The sequence below is a fragment of the Oncorhynchus nerka genome, linkage group LG11 (genome assembly GCF_034236695.1).
Source record: "Oncorhynchus nerka isolate Pitt River linkage group LG11, Oner_Uvic_2.0, whole genome shotgun sequence".
Lineage (NCBI taxonomy): Eukaryota > Metazoa > Chordata > Actinopteri > Salmoniformes > Salmonidae > Oncorhynchus > Oncorhynchus nerka.
Window position 1 is genome coordinate 38,886,248 of NC_088406.1, and position 19,860 is coordinate 38,906,107.

At 45.1% G+C, this 19,860-nt stretch overlaps 1 protein-coding gene across 1 annotated transcript in view; it reads left to right on the plus strand.

Moving 5' to 3' along the window:
* The first annotated feature begins 19,581 nt into the window (after positions 1 to 19,581).
* The window catches only part of LOC115136840 (periostin-like), a 38,324-nt gene continuing 38,045 nt past the window's right edge, over positions 19,582 to 19,860 (plus strand). Inside the window, exon 1 of the mRNA XM_029672666.2 lies at positions 19,582 to 19,816. Coding sequence (XP_029528526.1) covers positions 19,701 to 19,816 — 116 coding nt within the window. The 5' untranslated portion in view covers positions 19,582 to 19,700. The remainder of the gene's footprint in view (positions 19,817 to 19,860) is intronic.

Genomic DNA, 19,860 nt, shown 5'->3' on the forward strand with positions numbered 1-19,860 from the left:
AACACTGAGGGCTCTCTTACACAAACACTGGTATGAGGGCTCTCTTACACAAACACTGGTATGAGGGCTCTCTTACACAAACACTGGTATGAGGGCTCTCTTACACAAACACTGGTATGAGGGCTCTCTTACACAAACACTGGTATGAGGGCTCTCTTACACAAACACTGGTATGACACAAACACTGGTATGAGGGCTCTCTTACACAAACACTGGTATGAACACAAACACTGGTATGAGGGCTCTCTTACACAAACACTGAGGGCTCTCTTACACAAACACTGGTATGGGCTCTCTTACACAAACACTGGTATGAGGTATGACTCTCTTACACAAACACTGGTATGAGGGCTCTCTTACACAAACACTGGTATGAGGGCTCTCTTACACAAACACTGGTATGAGGGCTCTCTTACACAAACACTGGTATGAGGGCTCTCTTACACAAACACTGGTCTCTTACACAAACACTGATGGGGCTCTCTTACACAAACACTGGTATGAGGGCTCTCTTACACAAACACTGGTATGAGGGCTCTCTTACACAAACACTGGTATGAGGGCTCTCTTACACAAACACTGGTATGAGGGCTCTCTTACACAAACACTGTATGAGGGCTCTCTTATGGTATGAGGGCTCTCTTACACAAACACTGGTATGAGGACTCTCTTACACAAACACTGGTATGACTCTCTTACACAAACACTTATGAGGGCTCTCTTACACAAACACTGGTAAACACAAACACTGGTATGAGGGCTCTCTTACACAAACACTGGTATGAGGACTCTTACACAAACACTGGTATGAGGACTGGTACTGGTAGGGACTCTTTACACAAACACTGGTATGAGGACTCTCTTACACAAACACTGGTATGAGGGCTCTCTTACACAAACACTGGTATGAGGCTCTCTTACACAAACACTGGTATGAGGACTCTCTACACAAACACTGGTATGAGGGCTCTCTTACACAAACACTGGTATGAGGGCTCTCTTACACAAACACACTGTTATGAGGGCTCTTACACAAACACTGGTATGAGGGCTCTTACACAAACACTGGTATGAGGGCTCTCTTACACAAACACTGTATGAGGGCTCTCTTACAAAACACTGGTATGAGGGCTCTCTTACACAAACACTGGTATGAGGGCTCTCTTACACAAACACTGGTATGAGGGCTCTCTTACACAAACACTGGTATGAGGGCTCTCTTACACAAACACTGGTATGAGGGCTCTCTTACACAAACACTGGTATGAGGGCTCTTACACAAACACTTATGAGGGCTCTCTTACACAAACACTGTTATGAGGGCTCTCTTACACAAACACTGGTATGAGGGCTCTCTTACACAAACACTGTTATGAGGGCTCTCTTACACAAACACTGGTATGAGGGCTCTCTTACACAAACACTGGTATGAGGGCTCTCTTACACAAACACTGGTATGAGGGCTCTCTTAGGACTCTCTTACACAAACACTGGTATGAGGGCTCTCTTACACAAACACTGGTATGAGGGCTCTCTTACACAAACACTGGTATGAGGGCTCTTACACAAACACTGGTATGAGGACTCTTTACACAAACACTGGTATGAGGGCTCTCTTACACAAACACTGGTATGAGGGCTCTCTTACACAAACACTGGTATGAGGACTCTTACACAAACACTGGTATGAGGGCTCTCTTACACAAACACTGGTATGAGGGGCTCTCTTACACAAACACTGGTATGAGGACTCTTACACAAACACTGGTATGAGGACTTACACAAACACTGGTATGAGGACTCTCTTACACAAACACTGTATGAGGGCTCTCTTACACAAACACTGGTATGAGGGCTCTCTTACACAAACACTGTTATGAGGGTATGAGGGCTCTTACACAAACACTGGTATGAGGGCTCTCTTACACAAACACTGGTATGAGGACTCTCTTACACAAACACTGGTATGAGGGCTCTTACACAAACACTGGTATGAGGGCTCTCTTACACAAACACTGGTATGAGGGCTCTTACACAAACACTGGTATGAGGGCTCTCTTACACAAACACTGGTATGAGGGCTCTCTTACACAAACACTGTTATGAGGGCTCTCTTACACAAACACTGGTATGAGGGCTCTCTTACACAAACACTGTATGAGGGCACAAACACTCTCTCTTACACAAACACTGGTATGAGGGCTCTCTTACACAAACACTGGTATGAGGGCTCTCTTACACAAACACTGGTATGAGGGCTCTCTTACACAAACACTGGTATGAGGGCTCTCTTACACAAACACTGGTATGAGGGCTCTCTTACACAAACACTGGTATGAGGGCTCTCTTACACAAACACTGGTATGAGGGCTCTCTTACACAAACACTGGTATGAGGGCTCTCTTACACAAACACTGGTATGAGGGCTCTCTTACACAAACACTGGTATGAGGGCTCTCTTACACAAACACTGGTATGAGGGCTCTCTTACACAAACACTGGTATGAGGGCTCTCTGGTATGAGGGCTCTCTTACAAAACACTGGTATGAGGGCTCTCTTACACAAACACTGGTATGAGGGCTCTCTTACACAAACACTGGTATGAGGGCTCTCTTACACAAACACTGGTATGAGGGCTCTTACACAAACACTGGTATGAGGGCTCTCTACACAAACACTGGTATGAGGGCTCTCTTACACAAACACTGGTATGAGGGCTCTCTTACACAAACACTGGTATGAGGGCTCTCTTACACAAACACTGGTATGAGGGCTCTCTTACACAAACACTGGTATGAGGACTCTCTTACACAAACACTGGTATGAGGGCTCTCTTACACAAACACTGGTATGAGGGCTCTCTTACACAAACACTGGTATGAGGGCTCTCTTACACAAACACTGGTATGAGGGCTCTTACACAAACACTCTCTTACACAAACACTGGTATGAGGACTCTCTTACACAAACACTGGTATGAGGGCTCTTTACACAAACACTGGTATGAGGGCTCTCTTACACAAACACTGGTATGAGGACTCTCTTACACAAACACTGGTATGAGGGCTCTCTTACACAAACACTCTGAGGACTCTCTTACACAAACACTGGTATGAGGGCTCTCTTATGAGGACACAAACACTGGTATGAGGGCTCTCACAAACACTTATGAGGGCTCTCTTACACAAACACTGGTATGAGGGCTCTTACACAAACACTGGTACAGGCAAACACTGGTATGAGGGCTCTCTTACACAAACACTGGTATGAGGGCTCTCTTCCACAAACACTGTTATGGAGGGCTCTCTTACACAAACACTGGTATGAGGGCTCTCTTACAAACACTGGTATGAGGGCTCTCTTTACACAAACACTGGTATGAGGCTCTCTTACACAAACACTGATATGAGGGCTCTCTTACACAAACACTGGTATGAGGGCTCTCTTACACAAACACTGGTATGAGGGCTCTCTTACACAAACACTGGTATGAGGGCTCTCTTACACAAACACTGGTATGAGGGCTCTGTTATGAGGGCTCTTTACACAAACACTGGTATGAGGGCTCTCTTACACAAACACTGGTATGAGGGCTCTCTTACACAAACACTGGTATGAGGGCTCTCTTACACAAACACTGGTATGAGGGCTCTCTTACACAAACACTGGTATGAGGGCTCTCTTACACAAACACTGGTACTGGTATGAGGGCTCTCTTACACAAACACTGGTATGAGGGCTCTCTTACACAAACACTGGTATGAGGGCTCTCTTACACAAACACTGGTATGAGGGCTCTCTTACACAAACACTGGTATGAGGGCTCTCTTACACAAACACTGGTATGAGGGCTCTCTTACACAAACACTGGTATGAGGGCTCTCTTACACAAACACTGGTATGAGGGCTCTCTTGACTGGTATGAGGGCTCTCTTACACAAACACTGGTATGAGGCTCTCTCACAAACACTGGTATGAGGCTCTCTCTCTTACAAAACACTGGTATGAGGGCTCTCTTACACAAACACTGGTATGAGGGCTCTACACAAACACTGGTATGAGGGCTCTCTTACACAAACACTGGTATGAGGGCTCTCTTACACAAACACTGGTATGAGGGCTCTCTTACACAAACACTGGTATGAGGGCTCTCTTACACAAACACTGGTATGAGGGCTCTCTTACACAAACACTGGTATGAGGGCTCTCTTACACAAACACTGGTATGAGGGCTCTCTTACACAAACACTGGTATGAGGGCTCTCTTACACAAACACTGGTATGAGGGCTCTCTTACACAAACACTGGTATGAGGGCTCTCTTACACAAACACTGGTATGAGGGCTCTCTTACACAAACACTGGTATGAGGGCTCTCTTACACAAACACTTATGAGGGCTCTTACACAAACACTACTCTCTTACACAAACACTGGTATGAGGGCTCTCTTACACAAACACTGGTATGAGGGCTCTCTTACACAAACACTGGTATGAGGGCTCTCTTACACAAACACTGGTATGAGGGCTCTCTTACACAAACACTGGTATGAGGACTCTCTTACACAAACACTGGTATGAGGGCTCTCTTACACAAACACTGGTATGAGGGCTCTCTTACACAAACACAAACACTGGTATGAGGGCTCTCTTACACAAACACTGGTATGAGGGCTCTCTTACACAAACACTTATGAGGGCTCTCTTACACAAACACTGGTATGAGGACTCTCTTACACAAACACTGGTATGAGGACTCTCTTACACAAACACTGGTATGAGGGCTCTCTTACACAAACACTGGTATGAGGGCTCTCTTACACAAACACTGGTATGAGGGCTCTCTTACACAAACACTGGTCTTTTCATGAGGGCTCTCTTATTCACAAACACTGGTTATGAGGACTCTCTTACACAAACAAACACTGGTATGAGGACTCTCTTACACAAACACTGGTTGAGGGACTCTCTTACACAAACACTGGTATGAGGGCTCTCTTATGAGGGCACAAACACTCTTATGAGGACTTACAAATTGGTATGATGAGGGCTCTCTTACACAAACACTGGTATGAGGGCTCTCTTACACAAACACTGGGGTATGAGGGCTCTCTTACACAAACACTGGTATGAGGGCTCTCTTACACAAACACTGGTATGAGGGCTCTCTTACACAAACACTGTTATGAGGACTCTTACACAAACACTCTCTTACACAAACACTGGTATGAGGGCTCTCTTACACAAACACTTATGAGGACTCTTACACAAACACTGGTATGAGGACTCTACACAAACACTGGTATGAGGACTCTTACACAAACACTGTTATGAGGGCTCTCTTACACAAACACTTATGAGGACTCTTACACAAACACTGGTATGAGGACTTTACACAAACACTGGTATGAGGAGGACTCTCTTACACAAACACTGGTATGAGGACTCTCTTACACAAACACTGGTATGAGGACTCTTACACAAACACTGGTATGAGGACTTACACAAACACTGGTATGAGGACTCTCTTACACAAACACTGTTATGAGGGCTCTCTTACACAAACACTGGTATGAGGGCTCTCTTACACAAACACTGGTATGAGGGCTTACACAAACACTGGTATGAGGGCTCTCTTACACAAACACTGGTATGAGGGCTCTACACAAACACTGGTATGAGGGCTCTCTTACACAAACACTGGTATGAGGCTCTCTTACACAAACACTGTTATGAGGGCTCTCTTACACAAACACTGGTATGAGGGCTCTCTTACACAAACACTGATGAGGCTCTTACACAAACACTGGTATGAGGGCTCTCTTACACAAACACTGGTATGAGGGCTCTCTTACACAAACACTGGTATGAGGGCTCTCTTACACAAACACTGGTATGAGGGCTCTCTTACACAAACACTGATATGAGGGCTCTCTTACACAAACACTGGTATGAGGGCTCTCTTACACAAACACTGGTATGAGGGCTCTCTTACACAAACACTGGTATGAGGGCTCTCTTACACAAACACTGGTATGAGGGCTCTCTTACACAAACACTGGTATGAGGGCTCTCTTACACAAACACTGGTATGAGGGCTCTCTTACACAAACACTGGTATGGGGCTCTCTTACACAAACACTGGTATGAGGGCTCTCTTACACAAACACTGGTATGAGGGCTCTCTTACACAAACACTGGTATGAGGGCTCTCTTACACAAACACTGGTATGAGGGCTCTCTTACACAAACACTGGTATGAGGGGCTCTCTTACACAAACACTGGTATGAGGGCTCTCTTACACAAACACTGGTATGAGGGCTCTCTGGTATGAGGGCACAAAACACTGGTATGAGGGCTCTCTTACACAAACACTGGTATGAGGGCTCTCTTACACAAACACTGGTATGAGGGCTCTCTTACACAAACACTGGTATGAGGGCTCTCTTACACAAACACTGGTAAACACTGGTATGAGGGCTCTCTTACACAAACACTGGTAAGGGCTCTCTTACACAAACACTGGTATGAGGGCTCTCTTACACAAACACTGGTATGAGGGCTCTCTTACACAAACACTGGTATGAGGGCTCTCTTACACAAACACTGGTATGAGGGCTCTCTTACACAAACACTGGTATGAGGGCTCTCTTACACAAACACTGGTATGAGGGCTCTCTTACACAAACACTGGTATGAGGGCTCTCTTACACAAACACTGGTATGAGGGCTCTCTTACACAAACACTGGTATGAGGGCTCTCTTACACAAACACTGGTATGAGGGCTCTCTTACACAAACACTGGTATGAGGGCTCTCTTACACAAACACTGGTATGAGGGCTCTCTTACACAAACACTGGTATGAGGGCTCTCTTACACAAACACTGGTATGAGGGCTCTCTTACACAAACACTGGTATGAGGGCTCTCTTACACAAACACTGGTATGAGGGGTATGAGGGCTCTCTTACACAAACACTGGTATGAGGGCTCTCTTACACAAACACTGGTATGAGGGCTCTCTTACACAAACACTGGTATGAGGGCTCTCTTACACAAACACTGGTATGAGGGCTCTCTTACACAAACACTGGTATGAGGGCTCTCTTACACAAACACTGGTATGGACTCTCTTACACAAACACTGGGCTCTGGTATGAGGGCTTACACAAACACTGGTATGAGGGCTCTCTTACACAAACACTGGTATGAGGGCTCTCTTACACAAACACTGGTATGAGGGCTCTCTTACACAAACACTGGTATGAGGGCTCTCTTACACAAACACTGGTATGAGGGCTCTCTTACACAAACACTGGTATGATGAGGCTCTCTTACACAAACACTGGTATGAGGGCTCTCTTACACAAACACTGGTATGAGGGCTCTCTTACACAAACACTGGTATGAGGGCTCTCTTACACAAACACTGGTATGAGGGCTCTCTGGTATGAGGGCTCTCTTACACAAACACTGGTATGAGGGCTCTCTTACACAAACACTTGAGGGCTCTCTTACACAAACACTGGTATGAGGGCTCTCTTATGACACAAACACTGGTATGAGGGCTCTCTTACACAAACACTGGTATGAGGGCTCTCTTTACACAAACACTGGTATGAGGGCTCTCTTACACAAACACTGGTATGAGGGCTCTCTTACACACACTGGTATGAGGGCTCTCTTACACAAACACTGCTAATTGTGAGGGCTCTCTACACAAACACTGGTATGAGGGCTCTCTTACACAAACACTGGTATGAGGGCTCTCTTACACAAACACTGGTATGAGGGCTCTCTTACACAAACACTGGTATGAGGGCTCTCTTACACAAACACTGGTATGAGGGCTCTCTTACACAAACACTTATGAGGGCTCTCTTACACAAACACTGGTATGAGGGCTCTCTTACACAAACACTGGTATGAGGGCTCTCTTACACAAACACTGGTATGAGGGCTCTCTTACACAAACACTGGTATGAGGGCTCTCTTACACAAACACTGGTATGAGGACTCTCTTACACAAACACTGGTATGAGGGCTCTTACACAAACACTGGTATGAGGACTCTTACACAAACACTGGTATGAGGGCTCTCTTACACAAACACTGTTATGAGGACTCTCTTACACAAACACTGGTATGAGGACTTACACAAACACACAAACACTGGTATGAGGACTCTCTTACACAAACACTGGTATGAGGACTCTCTTACACAAACACTTATGAGGACTCTTACACAAACACTGGTATGAGGACTTACACAAACACTGGTATGAGGACTCTCTTACACAAACACTGTTATGAGGGCTCTCTTACACAAACACTGGTATGAGGGCTCTCTTACACACACTGTTATGAGGGCTCTCTTACACAAACACTGGTATGAGGGCTCTCTTACACAAACACTGGTATGAGGGCTCTCTTACACAAACACTGGTATGAGGGCTCTCTTACACAAACACTGGTATGAGGGCTCTTACACAAACACTTATGAGGGCTCTCTTACACAAACACTGTTATGACTCACTGGTATGAGGGCTCTCTTACACAAACACTGTTATGAGGGCTCTCTTACACAAACACTGATATGAGGGCTCTCTTACACAAACACTGTTATGAGGGCTCTCTTACACAAACACTGGTATGAGGGCTCTCTTACACAAACACTGGTATGAGGGCTCTCTTACACAAACACTGGTATGAGGGCTCTCTTACACAAACACTGAGGGCTCTCTTTTACACAAACACTGGTGAGGGCTCTCTTACACAAACACTGGTATGAGGGCTCTCTTACACAAACACTGGTATGAGGGCTCTCTTACACAAACACTGGTATGAGGGCTCTCTTACACAAACACTGGTATGAGGGCTCTCTTACACAAACACTGGTATGAGGGCTCTCTTACACAAACACTGGTATGAGGCTCTTACACAAACACTGGTATGAGGGCTCTCTTAACAAACACTGGTATGAGGGCTCTCTTACACAAACACTGGTATGAGGGCTCTCTTACACAAACACTGGTATGAGGGCTCTCTTAAACAAACACTGGTATGAGGGCTCTCTTACACAAACACTGGTATGAGGGCTCTCTTACACAAACACTGGTATGAGGGCTCTCTTACACAAACACTGGTATGAGGGCTCTCTTACACAAACACTGGTATGAGGGCTCTCTTACACAAACACTGGTATGAGGGCTCTCTTACACAAACACTGGTATGAGGGCTCTCTTACACAAACACTGGTATGAGGGCTCTCTTACACAAACACTGGTATGAGGGCTCTCTTACACAAACACTGGTATGAGGGCTCTCTTACACAAACACTGGTATGAGGGCTCTCTCTGGTACAAAACACTGGTATGAGGGCTCTCTTACACAAACACTGGTATGAGGGCTCTCTTACACAAACACTAGTATGAGGGCTCTCTTACACAAACACTGGTATGAGGGCTCTCTTACACAAACACTGGTATGAGGGCTCTCTCTCTTACACAAACACTGGTATGAGGGCTCTCTTACACAAACACTGGTATGAGGGCTCTCTTACACAAACACTGGTATGAGGACTCTCTTACACAAACACTGGTATGAGGGCTCTCTTACACAAACACTGGTATGAGGGCTCTCTTACACAAACACTGGTATGAGGGCTCTCTTACACAAACACTGGTATGAGGGCTCTCTTACACAAACACTGGTATGAGGGCTCTCTTACACAAACACTGGTATGAGGACTCTCTTACACAAACACTGGTATGAGGGCTCTCTTACACAAACACTGGTATGAGGGCTCTCTTACACAAACACTGGTATGAGGGCTCTCTTACACAAACACTGGTATGAGGACTCTCTTACACAAACACTGGTATGAGGGCTCTCTTACACAAACACTGGTATGAGGGCTCTCTTACACAAACACTGGTATGAGGGCTCTCTTACACAAACACTGGTATGAGGGCTCTCTTACACAAACACTGGTATGGGGCTCTCTTACACAAACACTGGTATGAGGGCTCTCTTACACAAACACTGGTATGAGGGCTCTCTTACACAAACACTGGTATGAGGGCTCTCTTACACAAACACTGGTATGAGGGCTCTTACACAAACACTGGTATGAGGGCTCTCTTACACAAACACTTATGAGGGCTATGACACAAACACTGGTATGAGGGCTCTCTTACACAAACACTGGTATGACTCTCTTACACAAACACTGGTATGAGGGCTCTCTTACACAAACACTGGTATGAGGGCTCTCTTACACAAACACTGGTATGAGGGCTCTCTTACACAAACACTGGTATGAGGGCTCTCTTAACACAAAGGGCTCTCTTACACAAACACTATGAGGGCTCTCTTACACAAACACTGGTATGAGGGCTCTCTTACACAAACACTGGTAAACACTGGTATGAGGACTCTCTTACACAAACACTGGTATGAGGGCTCTCTTACACAAACACTGGTATGAGGGCTCTCTTACACAAACACTGTTATGAGGGCTCTCTTACACAAACACTTATGAGGACTCTTACACAAACACTGGTATGAGGACTTTACACAAACACTGGTATGAGGACTCTCTTACACAAACACTGGTATGAGGACTCTTACACAAACACTTATGAGGACTCTTACAAACACTGGTATGAGGACTTACACAAACACTGGCTCTCTTACACAAACACTGTTATGAGGGCTCTCTTACACAAACACTGGTATGAGGGCTCTCTTACACACACTGTTATGAGGGCTCTCTTACACAAACACTGGTATGAGGGCTCTCTTACACAAACACTGGTATGAGGGCTCTCTTACACAAACACTGGTATGAGGGCTCTTACACAAACACTTATGAGGGCTCTCTTACACAAACACTGTTATGAGGGCTCTCTTCCACAAACACTGGTATGAGGGCTCTCTTACACAAACACTGTTATGAGGGCTCTCTTACACAAACACTGATATGAGGGCTCTCTTACACAAACACTGTATGAGGGCTCTCTTACACAAACACTGGTATGAGGGCTCTCTTACACAAACACTGGTATGAGGGCTCTCTTACACAAACACTGGTATGAGGGCTCTCTTACACAAACACTGGTATGAGGGCTCTCTTACACAAACACTGGTATGAGGGCTCTCTTACACAAACACTGGTATGAGGGCTCTCTTACACAAACACTGGTATGAGGGCTCTCTTACACTGGTACAAACACAAACACTGGTATGAGGGCTCTCTTACACAAACACTGGTATGAGGGCTCTCTTACACAAACACTGGTATGAGGGCTCTCTTACACAAACACTGGTATGAGGGCTCTCTTACACAAACACTGGTATGAGGGCTCTCTTACACAAACACTGGTATGAGGGGTCTCTTACACAAACACTGGTATGAGGGCTCTCTTACACAAACACTGGTATGAGGGCTCTCTTACACAAACACTGGTACACAAACACTGGTATGAGGGCTCTCTTACACAAACACTGGTATGAGGGCTCTCTTACACAAACACTGGTATGAGGACTCTCTTACACAAACACTGGTATGAGGGCTCTCTTACACAAACACTTATGAGGACTCTTACACAAACACTGGTATGAGGACTTACACAAACACTGGTATGAGGACTCTTACACAAACACTGTTATGAGGGCTCTCTTACACAAACACTTATGAGGACTCTTACACAAACACTGGTATGAGGACTTACACAAACACTGGTATGAGGACTCTCTTACACAAACACTGGTATGAGGACTCTCTTACACAAACACTTATGAGGACTCTTACACAAACACTGGTATGAGGACTTACACAAACACTGGTATGAGGACTCTCTTACACAAACACTGTTATGAGGGCTCTCTTACACAAACACTGGTATGAGGGCTCTCTTACACACACTGTTATGAGGGCTCTCTTACACAAACACTGGTATGAGGGCTCTCTTACACAAACACTGGTATGAGGGCTCTCTTACACAAACACTGGTATGAGGGCTCTCTTACACAAACACTGGTATGAGGGCTCTCTTACACAAACACTGGTATGAGGGCTCTTACACAAACACTTATGAGGGCTCTCTTACACAAACACTGTTATGAGGGCTCTCTTCACACACTGAAACTCTCTTACTGGTATGAGGGCTCTCTTACACAAACACTGTTATGAGGGCTCTCTTACACAAACACTGGTATGAGGGCTCTCTTACACAAACACTGGTATGAGGGCTCTCTTACACAAACACTGGTATGAGGGCTCTCTGGTATGAGGGCTCTCTTACACAAACACTGGTATGAGGGCTCTCTTACACAAACACTGGTATGAGGGCTCTCTTAGGGCTCTCTTACACAAACACTGGTATGAGGGCTCTCTTACACAAACACTGGTATGAGGGCTCTCTTACACAAACACTGGTATGAGGGCTCTCTTACACAAACACTGGTATGAGGGCTCTCTTACACAAACACTGGTATGAGGGCTCTCTTACACAAACACTGGTATGAGGGCTCTCTTACACAAACACTGGTATGAGGGCTCTCTTACACAAACACTGGTATGAGGGCTCTCTTACACAAACACTGGTATGAGGGCTCTCTTACACAAACACTGGTATGAGGGCTCTCTTACACAAACACTGGTATGAGGGCTCTCTTACACAAACACTGGTATGAGGGCTCTCTTACACAAACACTGGTAACTCTTACACAAACACTGGTATGAGGGCTCTCTTACACAAACACTGGTATGAGGGCTCTCTTACACAAACACTGGTATGAGGGCTCTCTTACACAAACACTGGTCTCTTACACAAACACTGAGGGCTCTCTTACACAAACACTGGTATGAGGGCTCTCTTACACAAACACTGGTATGAGGGCTCTCTTACACAAACACTGGTATGAGGGCTCTCTTACACAAACACTGGTATGAGGGCTCTCTTACACAAACACTGGTATGAGGGCTCTCTTACACAAACACTGGTATGAGGGCTCTCTTACACAAACACTGGTATGAGGGCTCTCTTACAAACACTGGTATGAGGACTTACACAAACACTGGTAACTCTTACACAAACACTGGTATGAGGACTCTCACTGGTATGAGGACTTACACAAACACTGGTATGAGGCTCTCTTACACAAACACTGGTATGAGGGCTCTCTTACACAAACACTGGTATGAGGGCTCTCTTACACAAACACTGGTATGAGGACTCTCTTACACAAACACTGGTATGAGGACTCTTACACAAACACTGGTATGAGGGCTCTTACACAAACACTGGTATGAGGGCTCTCTTACACAAACACTGGTATGAGGGCTCTCTTACACAAACACTGGTATGAGGGCTCTCTTACACAAACACTGGTATGAGGGCTCTCTTACACAAACACTGGTATGAGGGCTCTCTTACACAAACACTGGTATGAGGACTCTCTTACACAAACACTGGTATGAGGGCTCTCTTACACAAACACTGGTATGAGGGCTCTCAAACACTTAGGGCTCAAACAAACACTGTGAGGGCTCTCTTACACAAACACTGGTATGAGGGCTCTCTTACACAAACACTGGTATGAGGACTATGAGGGCTCTCTTACAAACACAAACACTGGTATGAGGGCTCTCTTACACAAACACTGGTATGAGGGCTCTCTTACACAAACACTGGTATGAGGGCTCTCTTACACAAACACTGGTATGAGGGCTCTCTTACACAAACACTGGTATGAGGGCTCTCTTACACAAACACTGGTATGAGGGCTCTCTTACACAAACACTGGTATGAGGGCTCTCTTACACAAACACTGGTATGAGGGCTCTCTTACACAAACACTGGTATGAGGGCTCTCTTACACAAACACTGGTATGAGGGCTCTCTTACACAAACACTGGTATGAGGGCTCTCTTACACAAACACTGGTATGAGGGCTCTCTTACACAAACACTGGTATGAGGGCTCTCTTACACAAACACTGGTATGAGGGCTCTCTTACACAAACACTGGTATGAGGGCTCTCTTACACAAACACTGGTATGAGGGCTCTCTTACACAAACACTGGTATGAGGGCTCTCTTACACAAACACTTATGAGGGCTCTCTTACACAAACACTGGTATGAGGGCTCTCTTACACAAACACTGGTATGAGGGCTCTCTTACACAAACACTGGTATGAGGACTCTCTTACACAAACACTGGTATGAGGGCTCTCTTACACAAACACTTATGAGGACTCTTACACAAACACTGGTATGAGGACTTACACAAACACTGGTATGAGGACTCTTACAAACAAACAAACACTGGTATGAGGGCTACACAAACACTGGTATGGGCTCTCTTACACAAACACTTATGAGGACTCTTACACAAACACTGGTATGAGGACTTACACAAACACTGGTATGAGGACTCTCTTACACAAACACTGGTATGAGGACTCTCTTACACAAACACTTATGAGGACTCTTACACAAACACTGGTATGAGGACTCTACACAAACACTGGTATGAGGACAAACACTGGTATGAGGGCTCTACACAAACACTGGTATGAGGGCTCTCTTACACAAACACTGGTATGAGGGCTCTCTTACACAAACACTGTTATGAGGGCTCTCTTACACAAACACTGGTATGAGGGCTCTCTTACACAAACACTGGTATGAGGGCTCTCTTACACAAACACTGGTATGAGGGCTCTCTTACACAAACACTGGTATGAGGGCTCTCTTACACAAACACTGTATGAGGCTCTCTTACACAAACACTGGTATGAGGGCTCTCTTCACAAACACTGGTATGAGGGCTCTCTTACACAAACACTGGTATGAGGGCTCTCTTACACAAACACTGGTATGAGGGCTCTCTTACACAAACACTGTTATGAGGGCTCTCTTACACAAACACTGGTATGAGGGCTCTCTTACACAAAACACACTGGTATGAGGGCTCTCTTACACAAACACTGGTATGAGGGCTCTCTTACACAAACACTGGTATGAGGGCTCTCTTACACAAACACTGGTATGAGGGCTCTCTTACACAAACACTGGTATGAGGGCTGAGGGCTCTTTTACACAAACACTGGTATGAGGGCTCTCTTACACAAACACTGGTATGAGGGCTCTCTTACACAAACACTGGTATGAGGGCTCTCTTACACAAACACTGGTATGAGGGCTCTCTACACAAACACTGGTATGAGGGCTCTCTTACACAAACACTGGTATGAGGGCTCTCTACACAAACACTTATGAGGACTCTTAAAAACACTGGTATGAGGGCTCTCTTACACAAACACTGGTATGAGGAGGGACTCTCTTAAACAAACACTGGTATGAGGGCTCTCTTGCACAAACACTGGTAGGGCTCTCTTACACAAACACTGGTATGAGGGCTCTCTTACACAAACACTGGTATGAGGGCTCTCTTACACAAAACACTGGTATGAGGGCTCTCTTACACAAACACTGGTATGAGGGCTCTCTTACACAAACACACTGGTATGAGGGCTCTCACAAACACTTACACAAACACTGGTATGAGGGCTCTCTTACACAAACACTGGTATGAGGGCTCTCTTACACAAACACTGGTATGAGGGCTCTCTTACACAAACACTGGTATGAGGGCTCTCTTACACAAACACTGGTATGAGGGCTCTCTTACACAAACACTGGTATGAGGGCTCTCTTACACAAACACTGGTATGAGGGCTCTCTTACACAAACACTGGTATGAGGGCTCTCTTACACAAACACTGGTATGAGGGCTCTCTTACACAAACACTGGTATGAGGGCTCTCTTACACAAACACTGGTATGAGGGCTCTCTTACACAAACACTGGTATGAGGGCTCTCTTACACAAACACTGGTATGAGGGCTCTCTTACACAAACACTGGTATGAGGGCTCTCTTACACAAACACTGGAGGGCTATGAGGGGCTCTCTTACACAAACACTGGTATGAGGGCTCTCTTACACAAACACTGGTATGAGGGCTCTCTTACACAAACACTGAGGGCTCTCTTACACAAACACTGGTATGAGGGCTCTCTTACACAAACACTGGTATGAGGGCTCTCTTACACAAACACTGGTATGAGGGCTCTCTTACACAAACACTGGTATGAGGGCTCTCTTACACAAACACTGGTATGAGGGCTCTCTTACACAAACACTGGTACACAAACACTGGTATGAGGGCTCTCTTACACAAACACTGGTATGAGGGCTCTCTTACACAAACACTGGTATGAGGGCTCTCTTACACAAACACTGGTATGAGGACTCTCTTACACAAACACTGGTATGAGGGCTCTCTTACACAAACACTGGTATGAGGGCTCTCTTACACAAACACTGGTATGAGGGCTCTCTTACACAAACACTGGTATGAGGGCTCTCTTACACAAACACTGGAGGGCTCTAAACACTGATGGGGCTCTCTTACACAAACACTGGTATGAGGGCTCTCTTACACAAACACTGGTATGAGGGCTCTCTTACACAAACACTGGTATGAGGGCTCTCTTACACAAACACTGGTATGAGGGCTCTCTTACACAAACACTTATGAGGGCTCTCTTACACAAACACTGGTATGAGGACTCTCTTACACAAACACTGGTATGAGGGCTCTCTTACACAAACACTGGTATGAGGGCTCTCTTACACAAACACTGGTATGAGGGCTCTCTTACACAAACAAACACTGGTATGAGGGCTCTCTTACACAAACACTGGTATGAGGGCTCTCTTACACAAACACTGGTATGAGGGCTCTTACACAAACACTGGTATGAGGGCTCTCTTACACAAACACTGGTATGAGGGCTCTCTTACACAAACACTGGTATGAGGGCTCTCTTACACAAACACTGGTATGAGGGCTCTCTTACACAAACACTGGTATGAGGGCTCTCTTACACAAACACTGGTATGAGGGCTCTCTTACACAAACACTGGTATGAGGGCTCTCTTACACAAACACTGGTATGAGGGCTCTCTTACACAAACACTGAGGGCTCTCTTACACAAACACTGGTATGAGGGCTCTCTTACACAAACACTGGTATGAGGGCTCTCTTACACAAACACTGGTATGAGGGCTCTCTTACACAAACACTGGTATGAGGGCTCTCTTACACAAACACTGGTATGAGGGCTCTCTTACACAAACACTGGTATGAGGACTCTCTTACACAAACACTGGGCTCTCTTACACAAACACTGAGGGCTCTCTTACACAAACACACAAACACTGGTATGAGGGCTCTCTTACACAAACACTGGTATGAGGGCTCTCTTACACAAACACTGGTATGAGGGCTCTCTTACACAAACACTGGTATGAGGGCTCTCTTACACAAACACTGGTATGAGGGCTCTCTTACACAAACACTGGTATGAGGGCTCTCTTACACAAACACTGGTATGAGGGCTCTCTTACACAAACACTGGTATGAGGGCTCTCTTACACAAACACTGGTATGAGGGCTCTCTTACACAAACACTGGTATGAGGGCTCTCTTACACAAACACTGGTATGAGGGCTCTGAGGCTCTTACACAAACACTGGTATGAGGGCTCTCTTACACAAACACTGGTATGAGGGCTCTCTTACTGGTATGAGGGCTCTCTTACAAACACTGGTATGAGGGCTCTCTTACACAAACACTGGTATGAGGGCTCTCTGGTACACAAAACACTGGTATGAGGGCTCTCTTACACAAACACTGGTATGAGGGCTCTCTTACACAAACACTGGTATGAGGGCTCTCTTACACAAACACTGGCTGAGGGCTCTCTTACACAAACACTGGTATGAGGGCTCTCTTACACAAACACTGGTATGAGGGCTCTCTTACACAAACACTGGTATGAGGGCTCTCTTACACAAACACTGGTATGAGGGCTCTCTTACACAAACACTGGTATGAGGGCTCTCTTACACAAACACTGGTATGAGGGCTCTCTTACACAAACACTGGTATGAGGGCTCTCTTACACAAACACTGGTATGAGGGCTCTCTTACACAAACACTGGTATGAGGGCTCTCTTACACAAACACTGGTATGAGGGCTCTCTTACACAAACACTGGTATGAGGGCTCTCTTACACAAACACTGGTATGAGGGCTCTCTTACACAAACACTGGTATGAGGGCTCTCTTACACAAACACTGGTATGAGGGCTCTCTTACACAAACACTGGTATGAGGGCTCTCTTACACAAACACTGGTATGAGGGCTCTCTTACACAAAAACGTTTTTAGAAGGGTGTTATGTTTTCTGGATTTTTTATGCCCATAATGCATCACTGGGAATTTCTCAAATTTCCTCCCACAACAATTGAGTTTGTTAAATTCTGAATTCCATTTTTTAAAGGCTCTTGGGTGTTTGAGACACTGGCTTGTATTTGTGGCATTGTTTGTTCCTCTGACGTGTAGACAGACAGGCTGAGCGAGGCCTCCCTCCCTAACATCTCTAGTGTATTAAAGAGTTCATATGGCTCTGGTATTTACAGCCACACTCTGAACCTCCTCTCCTCTACACACTCTTATCCTCTCCAATAGTCATAGGCTCCTCTATGTCACACTCCCCTCAGTCCCCTAGGTGGGGCTAAACACAAACTTACTTCTGACAGAATCCATTTTTCACTCCTACCTCAGTGTAAGTTTTGTTTGTGTGGTTTAATAATTAGCAGTTGATATACAGATCAGTGACTGGCACTGGAGGACTTAGCTCCTTTAAGTCCATCTGGAGTGTGTTTGTGGCTTTTTAAATCTGGAGGCCAGCTTTGTTCTGAATAAAATGACTTACAGCCTCCAGTGGTGCCTGCCTGTTCACAGAGGTGACTAATGCTGCAATATGAAACCATGTCTGTCTGGACCTTGTCTGACTAGAACAAGATAACTCTCTGTCTAGCTACTTGTTTTCAGACAGGAACGGTGGATCTATGTTCTGGCTTCTACATGCCAGTGTGGTTTCCACAGGCATGTGTTTTCCATAGCATAAGTGAATACCATATGTATGATCTTGTCTTGGTTTTTCCTTTAATTTAAACGTAATCTTAATTTAAACGTAATCTCAATTTAATCGTAATCTCAATTTAAACGTAATCTCAATTTAAACGTAATCTCTATTTAAACGTAATCTCAATTTAAACGTAATCTCTATTTAAACGTAATCTCAATGTAAACGTAATCTCAATTTAAACGTAATCTCAATTTAAACGTAATTTCAATTTAAACGTAATTTCAATTTAAACGTAATCTCAATTTAAACGTAATCTCAATTTAAACGTAATCTCAACAGAGTCTGAAGTACAAAATCTGAAGTGAGAGCAAATGATCAGTATGAAAATGATTACTAAATAACAATCTCAAGGATGACAACACCTTCCGTTAATCCTACAACTATTTCCCTGTACAGTAGCATGTCCACCACACAGTATTAGCGTAGGAGTGAGTAACATGGTCTTGGAGGGGTGCTGGGTGGTCCAGGCGTGGCTCTGACTTTGATGTGTTGCATTTTTCCCTCTTAGTTCCTCAACCAGCCAGCCTAGTGAGTCTCTCCTACTATATAAGTTCCCTCTCCCCAGCCAGATCCCATTTCTCAGTGTTCCTGTGTACCTGGAGGAGCTTCCTGGGAAATCATCATGAAGATCCTGTTTGCAGCTCTCCTTGCTGTGTTTGTCCTGTCTAACTTTGACATGGTGGACTCTTCTTATGATAAGATAGTCTACCACAGTAAAGTCAGAGCAAGAAAAGAGGGGTAAGTTTATTATTTTGGTTATTATTGTTATTAATATTGGTAAT